The sequence below is a fragment of the Glycine max genome, chromosome 19 (genome assembly GCF_000004515.6).
Source record: "Glycine max cultivar Williams 82 chromosome 19, Glycine_max_v4.0, whole genome shotgun sequence".
NCBI classification, from domain to species: Eukaryota; Viridiplantae; Streptophyta; class Magnoliopsida; order Fabales; family Fabaceae; genus Glycine; species Glycine max.
Window position 1 is genome coordinate 4,647,305 of NC_038255.2, and position 26,171 is coordinate 4,673,475.

At 33.7% G+C, this 26,171-nt stretch overlaps 2 protein-coding genes and 1 pseudogene across 2 annotated transcripts; all 3 read left to right on the forward strand.

Annotated features, from left to right (window-relative positions):
• The first annotated feature begins 200 nt into the window (after positions 1-200).
• LOC100777964 (aquaporin TIP2-7) lies at positions 201-1,480 on the forward strand. The gene is made up of 3 exons (XM_003554889.5): positions 201-411; positions 685-932; positions 1,026-1,480. Exons 1-3 carry the CDS (start codon positions 285-287, stop codon positions 1,362-1,364), a joined length of 714 nt encoding a protein of 237 aa, XP_003554937.1. The 5' UTR covers positions 201-284; the 3' UTR covers positions 1,365-1,480.
• A 12,278-nt stretch (positions 1,481-13,758) lies between these two features.
• On the forward strand, positions 13,759-14,600 carry LOC100778496 (dehydration-responsive element-binding protein 2F-like; annotated as a pseudogene).
• Positions 14,601-21,563: 6,963 nt separating this feature from the next.
• LOC100779028 (uncharacterized) lies at positions 21,564-22,451 on the forward strand. Its single transcript, XM_003554890.4, has 2 exons — positions 21,564-21,723; positions 21,838-22,451. The coding sequence occupies exons 1-2, from the start codon at positions 21,564-21,566 to the stop codon at positions 22,449-22,451; spliced, it is 774 nt and encodes a 257-aa protein (XP_003554938.1).
• The last annotated feature ends 3,720 nt before the right edge of the window (positions 22,452-26,171 follow it).

Below are 26,171 nucleotides of genomic sequence, written 5' to 3' on the forward strand. Positions count from 1 at the left end.
TTAAATTTTATCAATCAGATAAGATTTTATTAAAAATGATCAACCAAATCAAACACCAAATATTAATCATCAATAAAATAAAATCGAATATAAAAAGCAACCCAACCAATCAAAATTAGAGTCCTAAACTTATTTAATAAGCCTTGATACTGTCCTTGATAATTTTCTACTATTTATATAGCTCCCTATAGAAGCCTTTTGTGCTATATTTCTAAGTCCCCCAACACTTCCTTATCTTATCTTCTCCTCCTCCAGCTTTGAGATTCTCAAAGAAACTTCTGAAGATGGCTGGCATAGCATTCGGAAACTTCAATGATTCTGTTAGTTTTGCCTCCATCAAGGCCTACATTGCTGAGTTCATCTCAACCCTTCTCTTTGTTTTTGCCGGTGTTGGTTCAGCCATAGCCTATGGTTAGTTAGTTTTTTTCTGTTTGACCTCAGACTTGTACTTGTCAATGCCACTTCTTTATTACTAGAGTTACATTAATGCAAGTAGCACATGCACAACATTTTTTTTAATTCAAGCAAACGAAAAGTAATAGTAAAAGAAAAGTGTGAGGATCCTTGTTACAAAGTTTTCTGAATGATGTACATACATGCAGAAGTTTGCAAACCAAATATTTTAAAAATGTTGTGTTTACTTAATTTGAACATGAGTCTGACTTGTTATAATTCTTTTTGCAGCTAAGTTGACATCAGATGCAGCTCTTGATCCAACTGGGTTGGTAGCAGTTGCTATTTGCCATGGTTTTGCTCTCTTCGTTGCTGTTTCTGTTGGAGCCAACATTTCTGGTGGCCATGTGAACCCTGCTGTGACCTTTGGGTTGGCTCTTGGGGGCCACATCACCATCCTCACTGGTCTCTTCTACTGGATTGCACAGCTTCTCGGCTCCATAGTGGCATCCTTACTCCTCAAGTTTGTCACTGGCTATGTAAGTTCAAACTTAAAACATCCTTACTCCTCAAGTTTGTCACTGGTTTTTTTTCTGTTAATTGGCAATTAATTAATGATTTGGTGTGTGCAGGATACTCCTATCCACAGTGTTGCTGCGGGAATTGGAGCTGGTGAAGGAGTAGTTACAGAGATCATAATCACATTTGGATTAGTGTACACAGTGTATGCCACAACAGCAGACCCTAAGAAGGGTTCGTTGGGCACAATTGCACCCATTGCCATTGGTTTCATTGTTGGCGCCAACATCTTAGCAGCAGGGCCATTCTCTGGCGGGTCCATGAACCCTGCACGCTCCTTTGGCCCTGCTGTTGTTAGTGGTGACTTTCATGACAACTGGATTTATTGGGTTGGCACTCTTATTGGTGGTGGTTTGGCTGGTCTTATCTATACCTATGCCTTCATAATGTGAAGGATATATTTGGGAATTGAGATTTAGAGGGAGTGGGGTAAAGAAGTTTAATTTTTTTAATAAATGTTCTCTAAGTACTGTTTTTTAAAATATAAATAAACTGATACATTGATATAGATTTATTGTCTTAATTGAGATTTATTGTCTTAATACTTTGGTGGAGATGCGCGATGACATTGGGGTTGCAAATCTGAGGGAGAGAGGAACGTGTGAGCCTTTGAGGTGAAAGGAGGGTTGCGATAGTGGCATATTGCTACTGCACCAAGATTTCCATGAGCTGCATATGGTGGGAACAACAATGGCGAACGTGTTTTGTGTTTGGTGGTTTGATGGTTTTTATGGTCGTGTTTGGAGGCGGATGGGAACAATTTAGTTTGAAGGTGCTGTTTCGTGTTTGGTGATGCAGGTGCTCTGGTGTGATGGGTTTAATGGGTGGTGTTTTGTGATGGCTGTTATGGCTTTGGGAGAAATGGCCTTCTGATTTTTTTTTTTAATAATTTGTGGTAATTTTTAATCTTCATAAATTATATTTTAAAATTTAAATTAAAGAAAATGACAGATAGATTAGATTGGAATTCATCTAAATCTAGTTTTGACTTAAAAATATAACACATTTTAATTTTGTTAGAATAAAAAATATATTAAAAATTTTATATAAATAAATTTTAAATATTTTGATATTTATATTAAGATCCTTATCTTGAACTTTGGAAGACATTTATATGTAGTAATACGAGAAGTTGGAAAAGAAAAGTCCACTAATGTGTCTTGGCTTTTAACATAAATAATACATTTTTTTTTTTTACAATCGAAAACTTAGATATTTTCCTTCATACTAGAAGAAGCACTATTGGATACTTTCCTTCATAGTAGAAGAAGTAATACAAGAAGGGACTTGATGAGAAATTTTCTTGACACGGGCATGAACAGATACGGAACAAGGAGAATTCACAACACACAATCCTATTATAGAAATTATAAAACAATCTTCTTGGGTTGTAGTAAATTGACTAAGCTAACATAAACAGAAGCAGTGACATTAGTTTGCATGCTCATTTTGTTTTTGGTATAAAACCGAGGAACAAGTATTCCACACTCTCCAGTGGGCACATAAACAGTAAAAGAGTATTAATTGAATATTCTTAACAATATGTTCAGGCCTACCAACCAACTTCAATTCATTTATAAAGATTTGTGATGACTAACCTGATTGCAAAAGCAGTCTGGACAACAAGGTCAATGTGTCGAGCTAACAAGAAGATGATTGAGCCACTACCTGCTAGCAATAAGGAAGAGTACCTGCAACAATTTAACATGAACTGCCATAAGTTCCATTATCAAAGCTTTCATTCAATACATGCATGTTTTGAATACAAATGTAGTATTGGTTTGTGAAAATCAATCTAGGAAAATGAAATATATAAATAGAAAATTACATTAGATGATGTTAATTAATTCTCCTTCATCATGATCATTACGATTAGCATGAACGTCGTCAACTTCTTCTTCTCCGACAATGTTAGGAGTGATTTGTGCAGTCAAAGGACTAACATAGGTGTCCATGTATGAATCACATCTTCTACATTAACACCAATTGTTTTGCCCTGCAGAACCACGCACCACCTTTCATCACAAGGGTCTTGCACGTAAAATACTTGTCTAGCTTGTTCTGCCATGATGAAAGGGTCATTGTGGTAACCAAGTTTCTTTAGGTCTACCAGCGTAAATCCTATATCATCAGTGCGCACACCAATGTTGCTATCAACCCATTTACATTTGAAAACACATACGGTAAATTTGACATAGTTAAGCTCCCAAATATCATCAATGAACCCAAAATAAGGGATGGAAGCTACACAGGGATTGACGTCATTCACACTTGCGAAGTGTTGAGATTCAACCCTTAAGGTGGCCCCGCTGTTCTGCATTGTACTTTTGTCATCTTGTGCTTTTGTGTAAAATGAATACTTGTTTATGTCGTATCCTTGCCAAGTTATAACATTTCTTTTAGGCCCATCTGCTAGCTTTCTTAATGTTTCTGAAGCATTTTCATCTGCAAAGATTGTATCTTTAAACCAATCACAGAAAGTCTTGTTATGCTTTTTCAACACCCAATTCTTTGACATTTTCGGATTATTCTATTTGACTAAAGCTTCATGCTTAACTATGTATGGCAAAACTTCATTACTGTTGTTCAAGACATACAAGTGAGCTTGTAACAAATCTTCTACACTTGGAGTGATCACATGCAGTCCTCTTGAACCCTTACCACCCACTCTGTCATCATGCCGAGACTCAGGAAGGCCAACAGGTTTAGCCTTCTCTAAGTATTCTGAACAAAATTCAATGGCTTCTTCTGCAATGTACCTCTCAACAATAGATGTTTCTGAACGATATAGATTCTTTGTATACCCTTTTAAGATCTTCATGTATCGCTTAACCGGGTACATCCACCATAGATAAACAGGACCACAACATTTGATTTCTCTGACCAGATGCACAATCAAGTGAGTCATGATGTCAAAGAAAGTAGGGGGGAAAATACATCTCCAACTGACACAGTATAATTGCAGCCTCATTTTCCAGCTCATCAAACTTCACAGGATCAATGACTTTGGTACATATAGCATGGAAGAAAAAGCACAGGCGAGTTATGGCTAACCTGACTTTGTTTGGCAAGATGTCTTGTATAGCCACGGCTAACAATTGTTGCATGAGCACGTGACAATCGTGAGACTTTAACCCTACAAGCTTAAGCTCCTTCAACTGCACAAGACTCTTAATATTTGAAGAGTATCCTTGTGGAACCTTCACCCGACGAAGACACTGACAAAAACTTATCTTCTCCTTTTTGGACAAAGTATGGCAGGCTGGGGGCAAGTAAATTTTCTTCCCATCAGACATTGGATGCAACTGTGATCGTATGCCCATATCAGCGAGATCTTGACGGGTATTCAAGCCATCCTTCGTCTTGCCTTGAATGTTAAGGAGCGTCCCAATCACACTGTCACAAACATTTTTCTCCACATGCATAACATCAATACAATATCTAACATCAAGATCAGACCAGTACGGAAGATCAAAGAAAATCGACCTCTTCTTCTATATGCAACTCTTACTTTTATCCTTCTTTTGGGTCTTTCCAAATACAATATTCAAGTGTTGAACCCGCTCATATACCTGCTGACCAGTCAACGGTATCGGCGCAATATCATGCTCATGACTTCCATTAAAAGCTTTTTTCAGTTGTCTGTAAGGATGATTGGGTGTTAGAAAGCGGCGATGCCTACTGTAAACTATTTTTCTCCTATGTTTTAGTTGTATGTAGCTTGTGTTTTCTTTACAGATGGGGCATGCATGATGACCCTTAACACTGTAACTGCTGAGATTCCCATATGCTGGAAAGTCATTAATGGTACAAAAAAGCATTGCACGCATTTTGAACGTCTCCTTACGAAACGCATCAAACACTACAACCCCCTCGTCCCACAACTTCCTCAGATCTTCAATCAACAGACTTAGATAAACATCAATGTCATTTCCTAGCTGTCTTGGGCCCGATATCATCATAGACAACATCATGTATTTTCGCTTCATGCACAACCAAGGAGGCAAATTGTAAATTACTAGCAGAACAGGCCATGAACTGTGTTGAGTGCTTAAGGTGCCATATGGATTCATTCCATCACTGGCTAGTCCAAGTCTAAGATTTCTTGGCTCTTTCCCGAAATCCGGATACAAACAATCAATCTTTTTCCACTGCGAGCAATCAGTCAGATGACGGACCATTCCATCAGAAATCCTTCCATTTGCATGCCATGTAAGGTCTTTTGCACCGTCCTCATTAGAAAAAAGACGCTTAAACCTTGGAATGATTGGAAGATACCACAAAACCTTCGCTAGGGGGCCCTTATTGGAGTTTTCATCAGAGCTGCTTTCCTCTTCATCCTTCACTTTGTACCGTGAAGTCCCACAGATAGGGCATTTTGACATTTCTTGGAATTCATTCCTGTACAGTATGCAATCATTGGGGCAAGCATGAATCTTCTGATACTCCATACCCATCGGACACAATATCTTTTTCGCCTTATAGTAACTGTTAGGCAACGTGTTGTCCTCTGGAAGCAGATTGTGCACTACCTCAAGTAGTGAGGTGAAACTTTTGTCACTCCACCCATACCTGGTCTTTACATTAACCAGACTTAACACCGCAGACAACAGGGTTAAGGAATTCTTGCACCCTGTATACAAAGGCTTCTTTGAATCACTCTGCAAACCTCCATACATAGGGGCATGTGCTTGCTAGAAGGACTCTTGTCCAAGGTCGCAATCATGTCCTCCAAGCGATCTCCCATTTCTACATCAAACGGTTCAGATTGGGACCCACTCTGCATGTTTATCACTTCTCCATGCCATATCCACGTTGTAACATCCCAATTTTTCGTAAATAAATTTAAAATTTTTTTTAGTAAATAAATAAATAAATATAGAGCAAATAATAGGCTGAGTACCCTAGGTATAAATAGCTATGTTAAGTCAGGTGTCTCCTCTTCCCCTCATTTTCGTTTTTCTCTTTTCTCCACTCAAAATCCTTTCTTTTTCTCGCAGTCCACCAATCCTGTCTCAGAAAAACGACGATCTCGGATTCATTTACCGTTGGATCATCATGAAAGTTTGGAAGCATGTTTGCAATCCGATTCCTAACATTCCTACCGTTGGAAATTTGAAAATCATGTCTGACTTTAGAGGAAGACCCTTCGCATTGTAGCCTTTTATTTTCCCGCAGAAACCCAAGACTGTCTCGGTAAAACTACGATCCCGATTTCGTTAACCGTTGGATTTTCGTGAAGTTTGGATATGTTGTTCTAAATTCAATTGCGCACACTTTTACCGTTGGGATTTGCGAGATAATATTCTTGAAGGGAGAAAAAGGAATCTCATGAAGACAGTACAAGTGGAGGTTTCAATCTCTTCTCCGTCTCTCTGACGTTTGGGAATTCTATCGGAGCAGTCGGAGGAATAACTGAAGGAATCTCAGGGAACCGCTAGAGATGCTGCTATCGCTGGCTGAAGACATGTGAGTCCGCTCAAAGGTAAGGGATGAATTATTCACAATTGGGGATTAGTGAGAACATGTGTAGGGATCCTTAGAGATATCAATTGGAATGAGTTTTGGGGTGTTTTTGCAATTTTCATTTTATCCTTATAATTATTACAGTGAATTATATATGTTTGACAGACCAATTGTTGTGAAATTGATATGCTATTGTGTTGAGCATGAACCCTATAAATCGAGTTTTTTTCTAATTAATATGAATTGATGAAATAAAGTAAGGAAAAATTTAGAGAGAGATATTGATTTTCTATTTTCTCTTTTTCTTGCTTTTTTTTTAGGTTTTTTATATATAATTTAAAAAATTAATATCATAATTGAAATTGACCAAAGTGTTCATATAATTATTTAGAATTTGTGCGTTGAAAACTTACTTTGATATTTGTGATTCAATATGATGTATGCTAGCTTATATATATAGAGGTGGTTATTTATATTAATAATTTATGTAAATAATATTGTAGAGTGTTATGGTATGATTCCAAAAATTATTAAGTGTTGGAGTTTGAGAATATTATGGTTAAATTTGATGAACATGTGTGTGTTGTACCTTATGAATATCATTAGGAATGTTATGAGATGGTTGATGTGATGTTAAAGTGTGGACATGATATTTGATTGTGAATAAGTGGATGTGTTTAACACTTGATGTTACATTAATTATATTGTGAGCTATGAATTATACAATAACCCGACCACTGTTTATACGCAGTGTTAAAGAGAAAGTGTAGGTTCCTAGTTAGGAACCAGTGTTAAATTGTAGCGCAATTGTGTTAAACATGTTCGAAACATGAGTGTGAGGTTGTGGTATTGTATAATTCATGAGAAATGTTTATAAATGAAATATGTGATGAATTATGGAATAATATGTTGCCTTGAGATTATAATATTGTTATTGAGATTGAGTAAAAGTGTAAAGTAGAACATGTGTTGTTGAATTGTGAGATACATGAAAACATGTGATGGTGGATTGTGACATTATGAGATGTGAAATTTTGAATGAGTTTTGGTTGTAAATAAGTGTGTGATTAACTCTTGATGTGACATTATTTGTGTTGTAAGTTGTGAATTGTACAATAACCCGACCAGTGTCATCTTGAGAAAAGTGTAAATGCGCAGTGTTAAAGAGAAAGTGTAGGTTTCCTATTTAGGAACCAGTGTTAAAGAGAAAGTGTAGGTTTCCTATTTAGGAACCAGTGTTAAATTGTAGCGCAATATGTTGTACGTGTTTAAAACACGAGTTTGAGGTCATGGGTATTGTATAATTCACGAGCAGTGTCTGTGTGCTAAAATAATTTTAGGGGTTGGACCTGAATCAGGAGGGAGAGACCCTGACGGACTCTTCGGAGTGTAGGCCTTGGGGGTCATTGGGTTTGAGTGCTCCTTTAAGCCTATGATTCTTGTGTAATGTGATTGATGATTGAAAAGTGAACTTTGAATGACAAAGTGGTGGAATTACGTGAATTACGTGTAACTAAGTTTTATTTGGTTTATATGATATGTATATCTAGTTGTCTTGTTTCTCTATTAGTTAGGAATGTGATAACTTACTCCCCGTGTGTTGTTTGTGTTTGGATCCTGTGATGATCTTGAACTTTATGTTTGGGGGAGCAAATGACTAGGTGAATTACTTTAATGAACCATGTGCTGAAGGACGTCGGGACACAACGCTCTGATAGGATGTGGCATTGGGGTATAGGGTTTTATAGACGACCTTATTTAAGCCAAAGTGAATTTATTATTTATTTAGAAAAGTTTTATGATGATGTTTGAAAGATGAATGTGAGCTTGCTACCCTCTTGAAAGGCTTGTATTTAAATATGTTTTAAAATTTTGAATTAAGTTTAATTTTTGTAATTATTTCTTTTATTATTAGTACATATATGTGTGGGGTAGAGGGTGTCACACACGTCGTGTAATTCTTCTTAATCCCATCACACAATAGATGGTCCCGTATGTCGTCCAGTAGTTGTCGTCTTCCATTCAAATAGTTGATGCAAGGACAATAATATTTTCCTTCTTCATTCGGTCGACCTCTTTCTGAAGTAAATTGCAAGAACTGCTCGACGCCATCCTCATATTCTGGGCTCATGCGACTTTCATTCATCCAACTTTGATCCATCTAAGCAAATCCATGCATGAAAATCTCACTTTTTTATTTATAGGTGTGGCCCTATCCCATTTAGGAAGACTGTCTTTTATGTTAGCTTCAAACGTCAGGGTTAGCATCATTTTGAAAAATTTGAAAAAATTTCGGCAGCATTTCTCATTGGTCTCCAAGTACACGACATGACATCGGTGAAATGAATTTCCCGATAATCAAGTATGCACCCAGAGAACAACTTGAAATGCATTGAACCGAAATTTCATCAAATTAATCAAAATAATAATAACCTTTACGAATGAATCTAACATAAAAATATCAGTCTCCCCAAACTGTCCAAACGAAAAATTCAAGACTAAATACAATGACTAATGCAAACTCTCCGCAAGAATCATTACATTCAGTCTCAAACGGGAATCTAAGGTTCACTCAGCATGAACAACAGTTGTTTATATAGCAAATAACATTGATGATGTACAACAACATACAAAATCTAAATTTCGATTACAGACAAATATCGACATCAACTATTGTTTCTATAGCATATAACATTCATGACATACAATAAAGTTAAGGGAGGTTGACTAGGTCGGAAGTGAGGTTGACTAAGTGTGTCTGTGTGTGTGTGTGTGTCATGAGGGTGTGTGTGTGTGTGTGTATATGTGTTTCATTAGGGTTTGTGTCTGTGTCTGTGTGTGTGTGTCATGAGGGTGTGTGTGTGTGTTTGTGATTAGGGTTTCTGTGTGTTGTCATTAGCTCATTGTATGCTTGGGAATCCTAATGCTGATGTATTAGTTAGAAACTACTGGCAAGTTGCAGCTCTGTGCACTCATTGTCATTAGATTTTGATAATTTATATCACTTGTAAAGCATGACAACAAGTTTTCTTTTGGATTGAATTTCCTTTAATTTCTATATTAGTAACTGTCATACCCTAATTTCGTCCGGGGACTATTGTTTGATGGCATGCAACCTTTGGTTGACCGCTTTGAGGTACTTGGCACCCTTTGTTGCACAATACGTGAAGTTCCGAGACATGCCGAAAATCAAAAGGAAGTATTGTTACGCAATTCGTGAGTTTCCGTAACATTCTGAAAGCTAAAAAAGGAGTAATTGCATGATCCGTAAGGTTCCGTAATCTTACGGAAAGAAAACAAGTATCGTTACGAAATTCATAAAGTTTCGTAACGTTACGGAAAAAAAATCACCAAAAAAGCAAAGGGGGTGTATTTAGTAAAAAAAAAGGTGCAAATAGCAACCAGTCCCACTTGGGCCTTCCAGGATGTTCTTCTAGAAGGCGGTTGCTTCTAGAGGAAGCAACCTAGCTCCCCTGGGCGAGCTAGGTGGCAAGCTCCTCCCCTATTTTCCTATAAATAGAGGGAGAAGTGAAGAAGAAAAGGGTTTAGCCCTTTTGGTACTTCGTAATCACTTAAAATTAGTGAGGAAAATTGTTTCCATGAAGAAAATCCAAGCCGAGGCGCTTCCGTAACGTTTTTGTAACGTTTTCGTGGGTGATTTCGCAAAGATTTTCAACCGTTCTTCGTTGTTCGTCGTTCGTTCTTCGTCGTTCTTCTGTCTTCAACCGGTAAGTTCCCGAAATCGAACTTTTCAATTCATTCTATATACCCTTGGTGGTCCCCATTTGTTTCGCGTACTTTTATTCTCGTTTCATTTACTTTCCGTACCCCCTTTTGACGTGCTTTAGTCATTTACTTAAGTCATTTTCTCGCCTAATCAAAAAAATAAAATAAATTTCCACCGATCATTTGATTTGTAATATCCGTTAATTTCTGTTAAAATGAAATCCGATCGTTTGGTCATTCCGTAACCACATTGGAAACCAAAAAGAGGTAAAATAATAATATAATAATAAAAAAATACCTTTTAGTAAAATAGACCAAAAAAATCAATCGAACGTTTCTCTTTGGGATTTCTCTTTCTTAATTGAATTGACTAATAACTAAAGTGAAACTAAGGCTAAAATCAACTCGCAAAGTCAAGTTCGTCCGCAAAAAATCACTAAAAAGGATTTTAAGGTTCGATACCTCAGTTTTTCTCACCAAGTAAAAATGGGTCATTTTAAGGTCCAACGCCTTAAAAAGACCTCCTTCCAAGTAAAAAGAATCGCTTGATTTGCCCTTTAGAAAGAACTACGTAGGTCTGATTTCCTCTTCGATAGAGGGTATATAGGAGCAAGAGCCCCGCTTTTGTCGACCTCAAAAATAAAAAAGAAATAAAAGTTTAGGTACACAATTTCACACAATTCTAAAATTAAGGCTGTTGTCCTTTGAGACAAACGTGAGAGGTGCTAATACATTTCTCAAACGTAAATACAACTCCTGAATCTGGAATATTCTTCATGACCGGTTTCCTTCGGTTTTTCCAACGTTTTCTACAAATAAACGTTGGTGGCGACTCCGCGCATTTTCCTCCTTTGGAAGATGCACCCGTGAGCCTCGCCCCACTCGCCCGCAAAAGGGTAGGTTGCGACAGTAACACTGCAGGTGAAGTTAAAAAAAGTAATCAATTACTAGGACAGAAGAATTTATCAACCAATTTCTCAAAGGGGGCCTGTCGTTGTAAATATACCTGCATCATTATCAACACAAGCATAAGATTGTTGTGTGTTTTTTTTATCAGCCAAAAATATAATATATTCATTAATAAGTACCAGAGGTACTAAATTGATACATATTTGTATAAGTACAAATCATAGTTGATTCTCTAACAAGCCTTGATATTATACAAGCTGAAAGAAAACTACATAGGATAATAGTGTAGAGTTGTATCCTATTTCCCTATGTTGGTGTCCGAAGAAAACAATCTTTGATATTTGAAAACCACTGATTAAAATGAGATGTGGAATTCTTTTCTAAGTTTCTGAGCCATGTCCATAGCAAAAACACTGCTTCGTCCATTATATTATGAGCATTGAAAATAGCATTGGAGAAGATGATGTTATTTCTATGCTTCCAAATTGTATAAGTCAGTGCTAAGCAGCACAACTTCATACATGAATCATCTAATGAACAAGTCCATAGACTTCATACATGAATCATCTAATGATAAAGGGTGAGACAAAACATGAAAGGAATCCCGCAATCACGACAGATATAGGCTTGCTTGTAGGCCACACGCATGGAAAGGAATCCCTTGCTGGATTATCCAGTCCTAAGGCTATTCCATTCTCACACACAAAATATGGAGCATGCATCTCTGAGTGTTTAGAGTTTTAATTGTTGAAGTTGTGTATAGTATTTATGTTCCTGCAAGGACAAACTTACTAATACTTGTTAATTTGTTAGGAGAATTAATATAGTGGATCAATTTTGTAAAAAATCTTAAAAACAAGAAACGGTTAAACTTGTCATAGAGTGGTGAATATGACCCATTTTTCTTCATAGAATGAAGCATATATTGGTCATTTAATATTTTTGTCCCTAATTTGTATATAGACATTTTGCAGAACTTAACTTGCTGCCACATGCTGCAGTATGTGTCATTGTTTGAAGCTGGTAAAACCTTTCAATCTGAAATTTAAAAGCTAAAGAAGTTGCAATTTGATATGATAGCATACTTTATTTGGTATACAGGCATGTTATTCGAAAATAAAATAAAATTTACCATAATTCTTTCATATTAAAAAGTGGAATGATTGTTGATGACTGATTGAGAGATTAGTATTTTGCCTTAGACTTCTCCATCATAAGTTTGTTTTAAGATTTGATCTCTGCATATAAACTTCTAGGTCCAGCTGCATTTCGTCCAAGGGCACATGTGGCTACTACTTAGACTTCGTCAATTGAGAAGGGTCGACCTATGTTACAAGGATTATTAGCTATAGGTTGGGAAACTTGTGATTCTGTAAACGTGGAATCGGCTTGTGTCTGATTCCTGCGTGGAAAGCCCTTTCCACTCTTGGTTTCATTTTGTTTATCTTATTAGGACAAGAATTTGCCTCTAAAACATACTCACACAAGCCCTTGGTGTTACTTTGGACATTCCAAGCTCCAACCTTAGATTCTTTCTTGTCAGAGGAAGCCCTTATATAACTGCTTCTGATTCCAAGTATGTCGAAACTCTTGACAAGTTCAGTTCTTGTTACCCTGTGTCTGCTGATGCAGCACTCAAGAAACCATTCAGTGTTGAGTATAAATGGAAAAAGAAACGTTCTGGGGACTTGCTCATGCTGGCTCACCCTCTTCATGCTAAGCTTCTGTCATATGATCATGATGTTACTATGCTGAATGATTTTAAGTATAGAAGCATTGATGGTGACCTTGTTGGTGTTGTTGGAGATTCATGGGTGTTGGAAACCAATCCTATTCCAGTGACATGGAATTCTAACAAAGGTGTGGAGAAAGAGTCTTATGGCGAGATTGTCACGACGCTTTTTAAGGATGTTCAAGCGCTGAATTCTTCAGCAATAGGAACAAATTCATCTTATTTCTATGAGAAGCAGGTTGGAAGGGCTGCGAGGTTGGCATTTTTTTTATCAGCAAAAATATAATATATGTATATTAATCTCAGTACCAGAGGTACTAATGATACAAATTAGGACAACAGACATAAGGTTCCAGTTCAGACTTGATGTAGTCTTCATCGGAACCAATGTCTGGGTACAAAAGAAGCCTATCGTGTATGTGTGACCTGCATTTCTTTCCTCAGCTAATACAGAAAACCTAATCTAAGATTACTGGACCAGTGCTTATAGTTTGTGTCAAATTCGTTCTCAAAGCTTCTAAGAAATTTCTCAAAGCTTCAAAAAACCTGATAGCGGAAGAAGTGTTTTAAAACAGTGGAGCAAAGAGTATGGGAATATTAGTGTTAAGAGGATTCAGAATATTCAGCATAAGCTAAATGAAGTGGAAGATTTAGCCTCTAATAGAATTCTGTCTGAGGATGAGCTTAAGGCTAAGAAATCCTTACAGTAAGATTTGTGGGATGCTTCAAATGCCTATGAATCTCTATTGAGGCAGAAATCTACAGCCAAGTGGTTAAAAAAAGGTGATTGCAACACAACTTATTTCCACAAAGTCATAAATTTCAGAAGAAATTACAATGCTCTCCAAGGAATTCTCATTGATGGTGTGTGGGTTCAGCAACCTAATGTAGTGAAGAACGAAGCTGTTAATTTCTTCCTCAAGAGATTCACTGAACACCATTTTTCCAGAACCATGAATACTTGCAAGAAGTCCCCTTTGAAGCCATGGAAGAAAGGGCCAACAAGGGGGAAAGGCGGGCCCCAGAACGCCTCCTGCGAGTACCGAGGCGTTCGGCACCGAACTTGGGGCAAATGGGTTGCTGAGATAAGAGAGCCAAAGAAGAGAACCAGGCTCTGGCTTGGTTCTTTTGCCACAGCTAAAGAAGCTGCCATGGCTTATGATGAGGCTGCAAGGAGACTCTATGGTCCAGATGCATACCTTAATCTCCCCCACCTGCAACCCAGGTCCACTTCAACTATCACGTTAGGAAAGTTAAAATGGTTCCCTTCCAAGAACTTCATTTCAATGTTTCCTTCCTGTGGATTACTCAATGTAAATGCTCAACCTAGTGTTCATTTAAGAGGCTACAAGAGCTTAAGCGAAATTCAGTTGTGAGTCAATCCTCATCTAGTTCATCCAATGATCCAATGGCAGAAATTCAGAATGTAGATAGCAAAAATCACGGAGAAGATGAAAATCCTCCAAAAGATGTTCAAACATCATCAGAGGAGGTGCTTGGAGATCTTCAGGAGAAACCCCAGATAGACCTCCATGAGTTTCTTCAACAGATGGGAATACTTAAAGAAGAAAGACAGTTAGAAAGAACTGATAGCTCAGGAAGTTCAACAGTGCGTGAAGCTGTGTTGACAAATGACTGTGATCATTTGGGTGGGTTTTCTGACAAGAGTGTAAATAGGGAGGCATTGATTGAGATGCATGGACTTGCAGGTATTCAGGAATCAGAAGTCACTCAGCTTGAAGCATATGAGCCAAATGATGATCTAACTTTCTCAACTTCCAGTTGGAACTTTTAAGAAACTTAGCATATAAGCCTAAGCAATAGATCACAAGGATTTGGTTATCCAACTACTTTAGTCTTGTATATGTCTGCAGCATTTCAATCTGTCGGCAGCACTGTAAGAGTAAGAAAGTAGCTAGAATAGAAGACTACTAGTGAGAAAGGAGGTTATTTCAGTAGTTGTGACAGCAAATGGAGAAAATAATATCAGTCTGCGTATTATTAGCAATTTAGGGAATTGTTAACTTTTAGCTTTCTTCTGTTACCTCCTCCTTATGCTTTGTTATCATAGGGGTGTCAAAATGGCTCAAACACAATAGACAGACTCGATTAACCCAATATAAAAAAACAAGTTGGACTAAAAAAATTTAAGCTCAAAAAGGGTAATATCTTTGTAAACTATATTACTTTTACACAGTGACAATAGCAGTGACAATGAAAAAGAGAGAACACCCACTAAAACAGAGACAATGGCAGTGAAAATGAGTAAACTATACTACAAATCAACAACAGACCAAGCTTACCTCGAACCCAAACAGTGACAATGGCAGTGAGATATAACAAAATGGCACGAAACTTAAAGCTTTCCTTGTACCTCAATCAGCAATACTGCAACTGAAGACGTATTATTATTATTATCATCAATAAAACATGAACACCCACGGAAACTTAGCATACACGAAGTTGACCTACGTACATCACGGAGAAAGCTTTGAGCTTTGAGCACCCACGAAACTTTCAGCACCCTAGTACCAACAGTGTATGTAGGGTTCTCTTCGAGCCACACTTTGAAGACCAGTGTAGGGGGTTCTGTGGGTTCGAGTGTGGGGTTTCCGGCACTATTGAAAACAATGTGGGACAATGTGGGTGTCGAGGGAGCGGTTTCCGGCAGATTTCAAGCGGGAGGAAAAAGAGAAGAGCGATTTCAGGAAGGAGGGGGGCAAGGTTTTCGAGCGCGCGGGTTGTGAAATGTCAAGTTTTAACTTATAAACATAACAACATCGGTTTTTTAAGGATAACCGATGTTAACTGAATATAGTTAACATCGGTTTTGGCAAAACTGATGTTAACATCAAATAGATTACATCGGTTTTTTAAAAAACCGATGTTAACATCAACTCCTTAACATCGGCTTTCTCCAAACCGATGTTAACTCTATGAAGTTAACATTGGTTTTTCCAAAACCGACCATATTCATCTTAACATGATGCTAACATCGGTTTTTTAAATAACCGATGTTAACATGAAGTAGTTAACATCGGTTTTGCCAAAACCGATGTTAAGTAACTCCATTTAATTACAAAAATGTCACCACGCTTTCGTTAACATCGGTTTCTGAAATAACCGATGTTAATGAAGCGATGTTGAAAGCCTTTTTTTTAGTAGTGTGAGGAAAGAAGAGCTAATTAAGGAAAAGAGAATAATTAAGGAAATGAGGCTAATTAAGGAAAGAATGACTAATTAAGGAAATCAGATTAATTCAAAAGTCCACTAATCTGCACCCATAAAAGAAGAAGAGAGAAGAAGGAGAAGACACACAAAAATTCCAACAGAATATAATTCCTTATAGAAGGCAAAGGCTAGAAAAAGGAAAAGCAAGCAATGGGAGCCATTTCTTCCCTCCATTCCCTTTCTTATCTTTTCCCCCTTTACTAAATATTTCCCTCTTACAATTATAAAGTCTCCATGACAATGGCAAGCGAAACCCCATTTGTTGGGAACTTGGCAGCCAACTCCTCTTATCTTTTCACCCATTTGCATGGTAAGTTTCAGGGTAGCGTTAGGAAATGTTATTTTCTAATAGAACTGGGAAAGAATATCTAAATAAATTCATCACTAGGGATAGGTTGATATTTGTTTAGTGTGTTATACATTTCTATTCTTAATGCAATTTACTATTTTAGCTCTGCAAAGGGATTTGGGAAAGAAAATAGATAAATTAGGCTCTTTCATGAAGGTGTCCAAAGTTAGAGTATATTAGTAGATGCAAGTGTAAATTGGAATAATTATAAATAGAGAAAAATCATTAACATTACATCAAGGAGTAGCTCTGATAACCAAAGTTTCCAACATTCCCATCTTTTAAATTTCCTTCTACAATATTTTGGATTTTCTCATCTTTTTTGTCTTTAATTAATTAATTAATTTAAATTCATGTTTAATTCTTTTTCTTGTTTGATTTAATTTTAAGCAATTTGATTTACTGTTTTCTACAACCTTTCTAAATCTTTTTCTTAATTAAATAATCATCTACCTAAGTATAAACAAAGTCTCTGTGGATTCGACACTCGGACTTCGATTTTAACTTTACTACTTGGGACGAATTGGTGCACTTGCCAATCCATCAACATTTCACTACACGCGTATTGCATATCTTTAAAGAACTAAAGCCTTAAAGGTCTACGTGGGAGAATCATATTCAAGAAAAACTTATTGCTGAAGAGGGAAAAACTAGAAAAGTAAAGCAAGTTGAAGCCACAAGCTTTATCCACCAGGTCATTCAAGGTATTGATTCATATGATGATAAAGAAGACCAACAAATTCTTATTGCGTACCCTACTGAGAATGCTCCTAAGAAACCATTGTGCATTCAACCTGAGAAGTCTAATAAAATTACCCAGCTCGTCAGGAAGTAGTTGTATACTCAACAAGTCTGAGAAGGCTCCTAAAAAACCATTGTCCATTCAACCTAAGAAGTCTAATGAAGTTACCTTAGCTCATCAGGAAGTAGTTGTATACTTAACAAGTTTGAGAAGGCTTCTAAAAAACCATTGTCCATTCAACCTGAGAGTCTAATGAAGTTACCTCAGCTCATCAGGAAGTAGATGTATACTGAACAAGTCTAAGAAGGCTCCTAAAAAACCAATGCCCATTCAGCCTGAGAAGTCTAATGAAGTTACCTCAGCTCATTAGGAAGTAGTTGTATACTCAACAAGTTCAAGCATACCAAAGGATGTCGCTCCTATCAAATACTCCACTCATGTTGTTGTAAATAAAGATTACATTCAGGAGATCATGGGTTAAGCCATGTTGAAACAAGAAGGTGATACCCAATAAGAGTTGTTGAAACAATAGGAAGAAACAAGGTTAGATCTGCAAGCCATCGTTGAACGACAAAGGCTGGAAATGAATAGTATCGACTATCTATTAAGGATTCCATTACTGATCATTTCACCCTTCTTTTTGAGACTCTTGTTCAACATCTATAACAAGCTTAAATAAATGTACTTGGAGTTGTTGCCAATCCACTCGTCCATTCTCAACCAATTGTTACTCAACCTCAACCCCATCCACAAACACAAGGTATTCCACCTCCACCCGTCCACTCTGAGCCTACACCACAAGCTCAGTTAGAATCCCCTACACCGAACCCTGCCCAAATAGAAACACCTCCACAACCTGCTCAATTTGCACCTTCACCACCACCAAATCAACCACCACCAAGCTAACCACCACCGCCACCATCTCAACAGTGATGATGATGTCCTTCAAACATTATGGCTTGCTTTGAACCCTGTCTTTTTCTTAATGACCAAAGAAGGAGAAAATATAACGATAATTTTGATGTAAAACAAAAGATGTATTAATATATGAGTAGTTTGGTATTCATATGTGTTTAAATTCCTTTTAGTTTATTTTCACATCCATATATATATATATATATATATGTGTGTGTGTGTGTGTGTGTGTGTGTGTGTGTGTGTGTGTGTGTGTGTGTGTGTGTGCCTGTTTAGCTTTGTTCCACTCATTTTTACATGCATTTAGATTGTTGGACTTAAGGGGAGTTCTTACAAATCCTATGTACATATATAGTCTAATATACCTCTTAGACAAAACTCATAATCATACACTTCATATTATACCTTTACATGATTATGTTGTTATATGATCAAAATTTATATGGTTTGCCATAGTAAAAAATGGGGAGATTGCTTGGTCTGGATGATCCCATGATTATTGGACGACTCATCCCTACCTTGTATTTTGATGATTACAAAGGTATATATTGTTGATACCTAATGACTTATCGTCTAACTGAACATGAATTTCTACATAGCAAGCTTCTAAGACCAAATAATATATCCTACAAACTCTTATAAGTAAGCGTCCACTCATAAGTGGTAAATCATGCTTAACCATTTTTATTAAGCCAATAGCCAACATGCTATTATAGAACTCGCATCCACTATTTTTGAAAACTAGTGTTTTTACACTGAGTTTCTTTGGTTACTTATCCAACCTATCTGACACTTTTTGCACACAAGCTTTTCATTATTTGTTTTCACATAAAACCTATTTTATTAAGCAGCGGACGACAATTTCATTTGGCTAAGTAAAACATGTATCTGTCAGTGGACAAAAGGTGCAAAACCTGGTTAAACTTACATAACAACATCTTGTGAAAAATGTTATATTTGATCTAACACTCTATTCAACCCTCTTCTAATGTGATTATAGTTATCTTTTTTAAAATCTTTCCTCAAGTTCTTGTAAGCTTTTGACATAATGGATGCATTTGATAGTAGTTCATGATAGGCTAATTTTAGAGATTCAAGTTAAGCAGTTATTTGACTCTTTTTGCACACAAGTTTTTCATTATTTGCTTTCACATAAAACCTATTTTACTAAGCAGTGGACGACAATTTCCTCTGTCTAAGTAAAACATGTATCTGTCAGTGGACAAAAGGTGCAAAACCTGGTTAAACTTACATAACAACATCTTGTGAAAAAGGTTATATTTTATCTAACACACTATTCAACCGTCTTCTAATATGATTCTAGTTATCTTTTTAAAAAAATTTCCTCAAGTTCTTGTAAGCTTTTGACATGATGGATGCATTTGAAAGTAGTTCATGATAGGCTAATTTTAGATATTCAAGGACATCAAGCTAGGTTTACTTCTTCATCATGGTCTGACTCGGACTCTTCTAATGCTATGTTAGCCATCATACAAAAGTTAGCTTCTTCGCTATCCTCATCCGACAATGTGTCGTCAAACTCTTCCCAAGTACTCATAAGCTCCTTCTTATCTTTTGATTTGATAAATAATAACAAGAGAGATTTATTAATGGATTAGTGGTCTCATTAATAAATTTCTTATTTCCTGAATTTATTTATTGGTTATTATACATTCATTTATTATATAATATTTTTAATATAATAAATTATTTCATATATATATTTATATATAAAATAAAACCATTATTCTGATATAAATAATATTATATTATAAAATAATTTAATTAAGGAATTCTAGTTTTTCAAATAAAAATAAAAAATATTTTAAGAAATTAAAAATATGGTAATTTAAATAATAATTATAATCTATGTATAACATAAACATTTCGTTCATCGTAGGGGGGTAAAGACTAGTTAATAATATAAATGAATCATAATTTTTTTTTTATTAAAATACAAAATATATAATTAATAATGTATTAATAAAATTTTATACTAATAAGACTAGTCAACATACAACATTGTATTTTCTTTTTCCCATTATAATTATAATGCAAGAAAAAAATTATCTTGATATAATTATCATTTTCACTTTTCAATGTAACAATAATAATATTTTTTTCAGTTATATCCCTCATATATTAATGATGGACTAAAAAATATAGAAATGAATTAATAATTATGTAAGGTTTATTTTGTAAACTAATATTCTCTTTCATGTATTTAATATTTTTCTTTGATCGTTGTAAAACAATCTAGGATGACTATTATTTTGAGATGAGGGAGTATTATTTAGAAGAATGGTCAATTTAATATTTTGATATATTATATTAATATTTCTAAATATATTAATAAATTAATATCAATAAGAATGATAAACATGAAACATTAAATTGATTTTAAGAATGGTAGCTTTTTAAAAGGTAAGTTTCATTTGATAATGAGTTTCAAGGTAATTTGCAATAAGTCATACACCCTACTCAACCAATTAAGGTAGATCTATTGGTTTCGAAAGATAAGTTGATAATGATTTAAATAGTATATGTTAATATCATATATGAATAAATCTAATTAATAGTTAATGAATCTTATGGATATAACAGACTCCCTCCTCCCAAAATAAGTGTCGAATTTGAAAGAAAAAATATCCAAAAATAATTGTTGCCTTTAGTTTCTTAATGTAATATTAATTAATTTTCCCACTAATACTCCTAGTAAGATTTACTTTAGTTTTTCAATGTAATATTCATACTAATGTTAGTTTTATAAAATCACTACTTTCTATCATCTATTTATTAGTTTTTTTTTTGTAAAATAACTTATAATGATACTTATTTTATGACGGAGGGAGTATAATTTTATAATTAATATATGTTATTTGTATACATAAATTAATTCAATAATATATTATACTTATAATGTTCTTTTTGGAAAATTATTATAAGATAATATTTTATTAATTAATTTTTTACATTAATATAAAATACGATTATATAATAAATATATGGCATTGAAGTCTATAAATTAATTAATATTTTAAACTTACCAATTTAAAACAAAAGTCAGTAGTAACATGTTAAACTTTTCAACTATGTTATTTTAAAAAAATAAAATAAAATTGATTAGACATGCCATTGAAATCTATAAATTAATTACTATGTTAAATTTACCAATTTTAAAACAAAAGTCAATAATAACATGTTAGACTTTTCGACTATGTTATTTTAGAAAGAAAAAAAAAAGACAAAAAATACAATTGAATAAATATGCCATTGAAATCCATAAATATATTAGTATGTTAAACTTACCCATTTTAAAAACAAATGTCAATAGTAAAATGCTAGACTTTTCAACTGTGTTTTTTTAGAAAGAAAAAAAAGAGAGAAATTTGAATATACGATTGAATAAATGCCTCATTTTCACCTACACTTGCATAAGATAGACCCATTATTTATACCATCACCACTGGGGCTTCACTCTCACTCATACACACAATTGTTGAAACAACAACCATTAGAATATGTGTTGGTTTCTCCTATTTGTGTTTCTTAGTCTCACATATGGTAGTCTTTCAGAGACTAGCTACGACAAGAAACTTCCTTCTGCTATTGTGGTTGGCACTGTCTACTGCGACGCATGTTTTCAACAGAATTTCTCTTCAAGAAGCCATTTCATTTCAGGTCCATTTTGCTTTCCTTAATGTGGTCGATTGCATGGTTTATTTTCACATCGCATCATATCCCTTAAGGTGTTATTTGAACTTTTTGACTTATGTTTTATTTTGTCATGTGTAGGTGCCTCAGTGGCTGTAAAATGCAAAGTTGGGAAATCAGTACCAAGTTTCAATAAAGAAGTGAAGACAAATGAGAATGGTGAATTCAAAGTGCAACTACCATTCAAAGTGTGGAAACAAGTAAAGAGAATCAAGGGATGCACTTTCAAATTGATAAGTAGCAATGAGCCTCATTGTTCTGTTGCCTCAGTTGATACCTCTTCTTCAGTGAATCTCAAGGCAATAAAACAAGGAGAACACATATTCTCAGCTGGGTTATTCTCATTCAAGCCTATAAAAAAACCAAACTTTTGCAACCAAAAACCAAGTGTTCCAAATTCAAAGGCACATGTGAAAAATGAATTCCTTCCTAATATAGACCCTTCTACATTAGATAAAAAATCAACTGAGGATACCTTTTTCCCTTTCCCTCCAATCCCATTTCTACCTCCAATCCCTTTTCTTCCACCAATCCAGTTTCCTCCAATCCCATTCCTACCCCCAATCCCATTTCTCCCCCCAAATCCATTTCTCCCTCCAAATCCACTTCTCCCAGCTCCAACCCCATTTCTACCTCCCCAAGTTACTAATCCATTGCAACCATTAAGCCCACCACCACTCTTCCCCCCAGTATAACTTCCATACCCACGTCCAAATATCCCCAAGCCATTTAATCTTCCGAGGATTCAATAGAATATTAGCGGGGAAAACTAGTCAATTTGTATAAGCTTCCCAATAAATAGTTATAAGAAAGAAAAATAGAGAGAAGGGCGTAAAGTGAAGTTAAAATTAAGTTATGCCGTGAAGTTATGTGAGTGCTTTTGAAAAATTGATATATATATATATATATATATATATATATATATATATATATATATGTTAATGTTAAACCTATCAGAGGAATTTGATTGATTTCACCTCAATATAGTTCATTGTTCTCTTTTTTTACTATTGGGAAATTTGTCCAAGTTGGTTATATATTTCTATGACTTATTTACTTCAATTATAAATCATGACATACACAAATATATAGTTATATATAATAAACAAAAAAAATGGGATGGATATATAGATATATTATGAATCATGACACCACCTTTCACAAGTTATTCTAAGAATAAATTTAAAATAGTTACACTCCAAATCATTGGGGTCATCCTAATGGTAAATATATATGCATGTGCTAATAAGTTTGAATCTCAGGAGACCATTGTACACCAAAAATAGTTACTCTCCATTTCTTCCTTTTTATTTTCATTTAATCATAAGGTTGCTATGAGTAACTCATATTTTATTGTTTGATTAAAATAAAGGGAAGAGTGAGAATAGCAAATAATTATTCTAGAGTTGTTAGAGTGCCTTGTTCACAAACACATATATTACATTAATTATAATTAATATTATATTTTTATCCTTCATTTAATAATTATTTTAATTTTAAATGTATCATTTATTATATATTTATTAATTAATATATCCTATTAATATAAAATATCATTTTATAATTAATTCTGCTGATATATAAATTAATTAATAAGTGAAACTTACAAATCTTTATTAGAAAAAAAACAACCATAATGATATGATATTACTTTTTAACTATCTTTTCAGATAAAAAGGAAAGTACATAAAACTATTAAATAGAAAATATTATTATAATGTATAGTTAATATATCTTATTATTTCAATTTTATTCTTAATATTTTTTTAATATCTAATACATGTCACTTTTTCACCTAACATATTATATATATATATATATATATATATATATATATATATAAATTCATGTTTGATTTTAATTATATATTTGTTATAATTAATATTTATATCCTTCATTTATTTAATACTTTTAATTTTAATGTATAATTTATTATATATTCAGATAATATATTCATGAATTTAATTTATATTTAATATATATCTCTTTGAAATATTTAATATATCCTATGAATATAAAATATAATTTTACTATTTATATATGATACCGATATGCATTAATTAATAAATATATTAGACTTATCGTTTTTGTTTTTAAAAAATAATATAAAATATTATTCTTATCATTTTAGTATATTAATTAATTTATCTTATTAGTATAATTAAAATATCCTTTTATAATTAATGCTATTGATATATAAATCAGTTAATACGTTAAATTTACCATTAAAAAAACAATGGCATGTTAGACTTTTTTCCCAATAATACAAATAAAATAAAAATTTATTCAAATAATACAAATGGGAAGATAGATACATGGATGATACAAAACAGTGTGTATAGTGAGAAATCGATTCTTCCTAGCCAATGTTTTTATCATAGCAAACCGATTTCTAAATTAGGTTTTTTTTTTTTGTTTTAAAAAACTTAGTTTAGAAATCATTTTTTTTCTAAAATGAGTTTTTTTTTTTAATTTTATATTTTTGAAATTGTTTTTGTAGTTTTTCTTTACATATATATTTTTTTAAAAAGTTAACTGGTTTTTTGGTTTTAATTTTTTATTTTACTGATTTATATATATTAAATTATATAAAAAATATTTATCTACAATACTATTTTAAAAAATAATTAATTATTAAATGAAAATCAACATAGCTAAAAAAATATTGCATGCACTATCATATGATTTATATTTATTTAAATTTAGTTAAGTACAGTCCTTGTTATGATTTATAACTATCAAATGAAAAAAAAAGTTTGTTTAATTAATATTTAAGAAAAAAATATCAATATAAATATCTAAATACTCATAAAATATGAAGATGTATATTAAAATAGTTACTTGTATGGACTATGGGTATGCATTTTTAGGAAAAACACAAATTAAAAAAACATAGTATAGAATCTTACCTATTACGTAACATCTTTATAAAGAAACAAATATGGTCAAAGAAATAAGAAAGAACCATTTTAAATTTTCTTACATCATATTTTTATTAATTTTCTTACTTACTAAATATATTTTTTAACAAAAATGCATATATTTTTAAGTGATCTAATTCTTTTACCTAAACAAATTATATAAATAAAACATGTTGAATTTTAATAGTATGAATTAATGATTGATGTACAACTAAGAGTACTTAAATATAATTTATCTAGAATGGTATTTTAAAAAATATTTAATCCTTAAATGAAACCAACTTTATCTAGATTGAAGAAGACAAAAAAAAGACTTAGATAAATAAAGCTCGGGTAAACATCATAATCCTCTCGGCCTAATACAATTAAAGTAGAGAATCTTAAAAAAAAGTAACAATATAATTCCAATGATGAATTTCAAGTTTATTCTAAAAAAGTAACAAGTAGTTTTTGCAATGACTACACAGATTCATCGTGCATAAGAGCTATTATCTCATCAGTTGTTATTGGTTTCTTTGATTTGTGCATCGTGTGAATGAATGCATCCCTTGCACCCTTTTTGAGCCTAATGTAAAAAAAGTTGTTATTGGAACCCAAACCCAAAAAGTGATATTTACTAACTACCCTTTCTTAGGTTGTAGGAGAGTACTCATGGATCCAGACAAATTTGTCCCAAATTTGGGGGAATGTTTTTGGGTGATTTTCTGTTGCAAGAAAATAAATATACAACACAAGTTAAATTGAGTTAAAAAATATGGTATTACTCCAGCTTAGTCTGAATTTTTTTACATTTGCAAAAGAAAAAAAGAAAAGAAAAAAAAAAGAAAAAGAAAGAGAAAATTTAAAGAATAAAAGTTGGGATGAACCATCGTCAAAGAAAATAAAGGTGCTGAAAAGAGTAGCAAAGCAATAAGGTTGGTGTTGTGAGAAATTATAAGTTGTGGTTTATACATACTTTGGGGGAATGAATGTTCTCCTAGATCCTAAGCTTTGATTCCTAGAAAAACCATGATTTCTTTGTTAGCCCAATCATGTTACAAGTCTAATAAAGTCCTTAGTGATCCACATTGAGCACGTATGATAGCATTGACTGAGATGATGTGCAAAGTTGAGAATTTTACTATTCAATTGTTATAATTCAAACACTTTTACCGAGACACTTATGGGATTGAGAGAAACACTAGCCTTGTGATTAAAATTAAGCTCAGGAAAGCAAGCGAATTGAGGAAAGAAGGGCTAATTAAGAAAAGAAGACTAATTGAGGAAAGAAGGGCTAATTAAGGAAAAGAAAATAATTGAGGAAATGAGGCTAATTAAGGAAAGAATGAGTAATTAAGGAAATCAGATTAATTCAGAAGTCCACTAATTTGCACCTATAAAAGAAGAAGAGAGAAGAAGGAGAAGACACACAAAAATTCTAACAGAATATAATTCCTTATAGAAGGCAAAGGCTAGAAAAAGGAAAAGCAAGCAATGAGAGTCATTTTTTTCCCT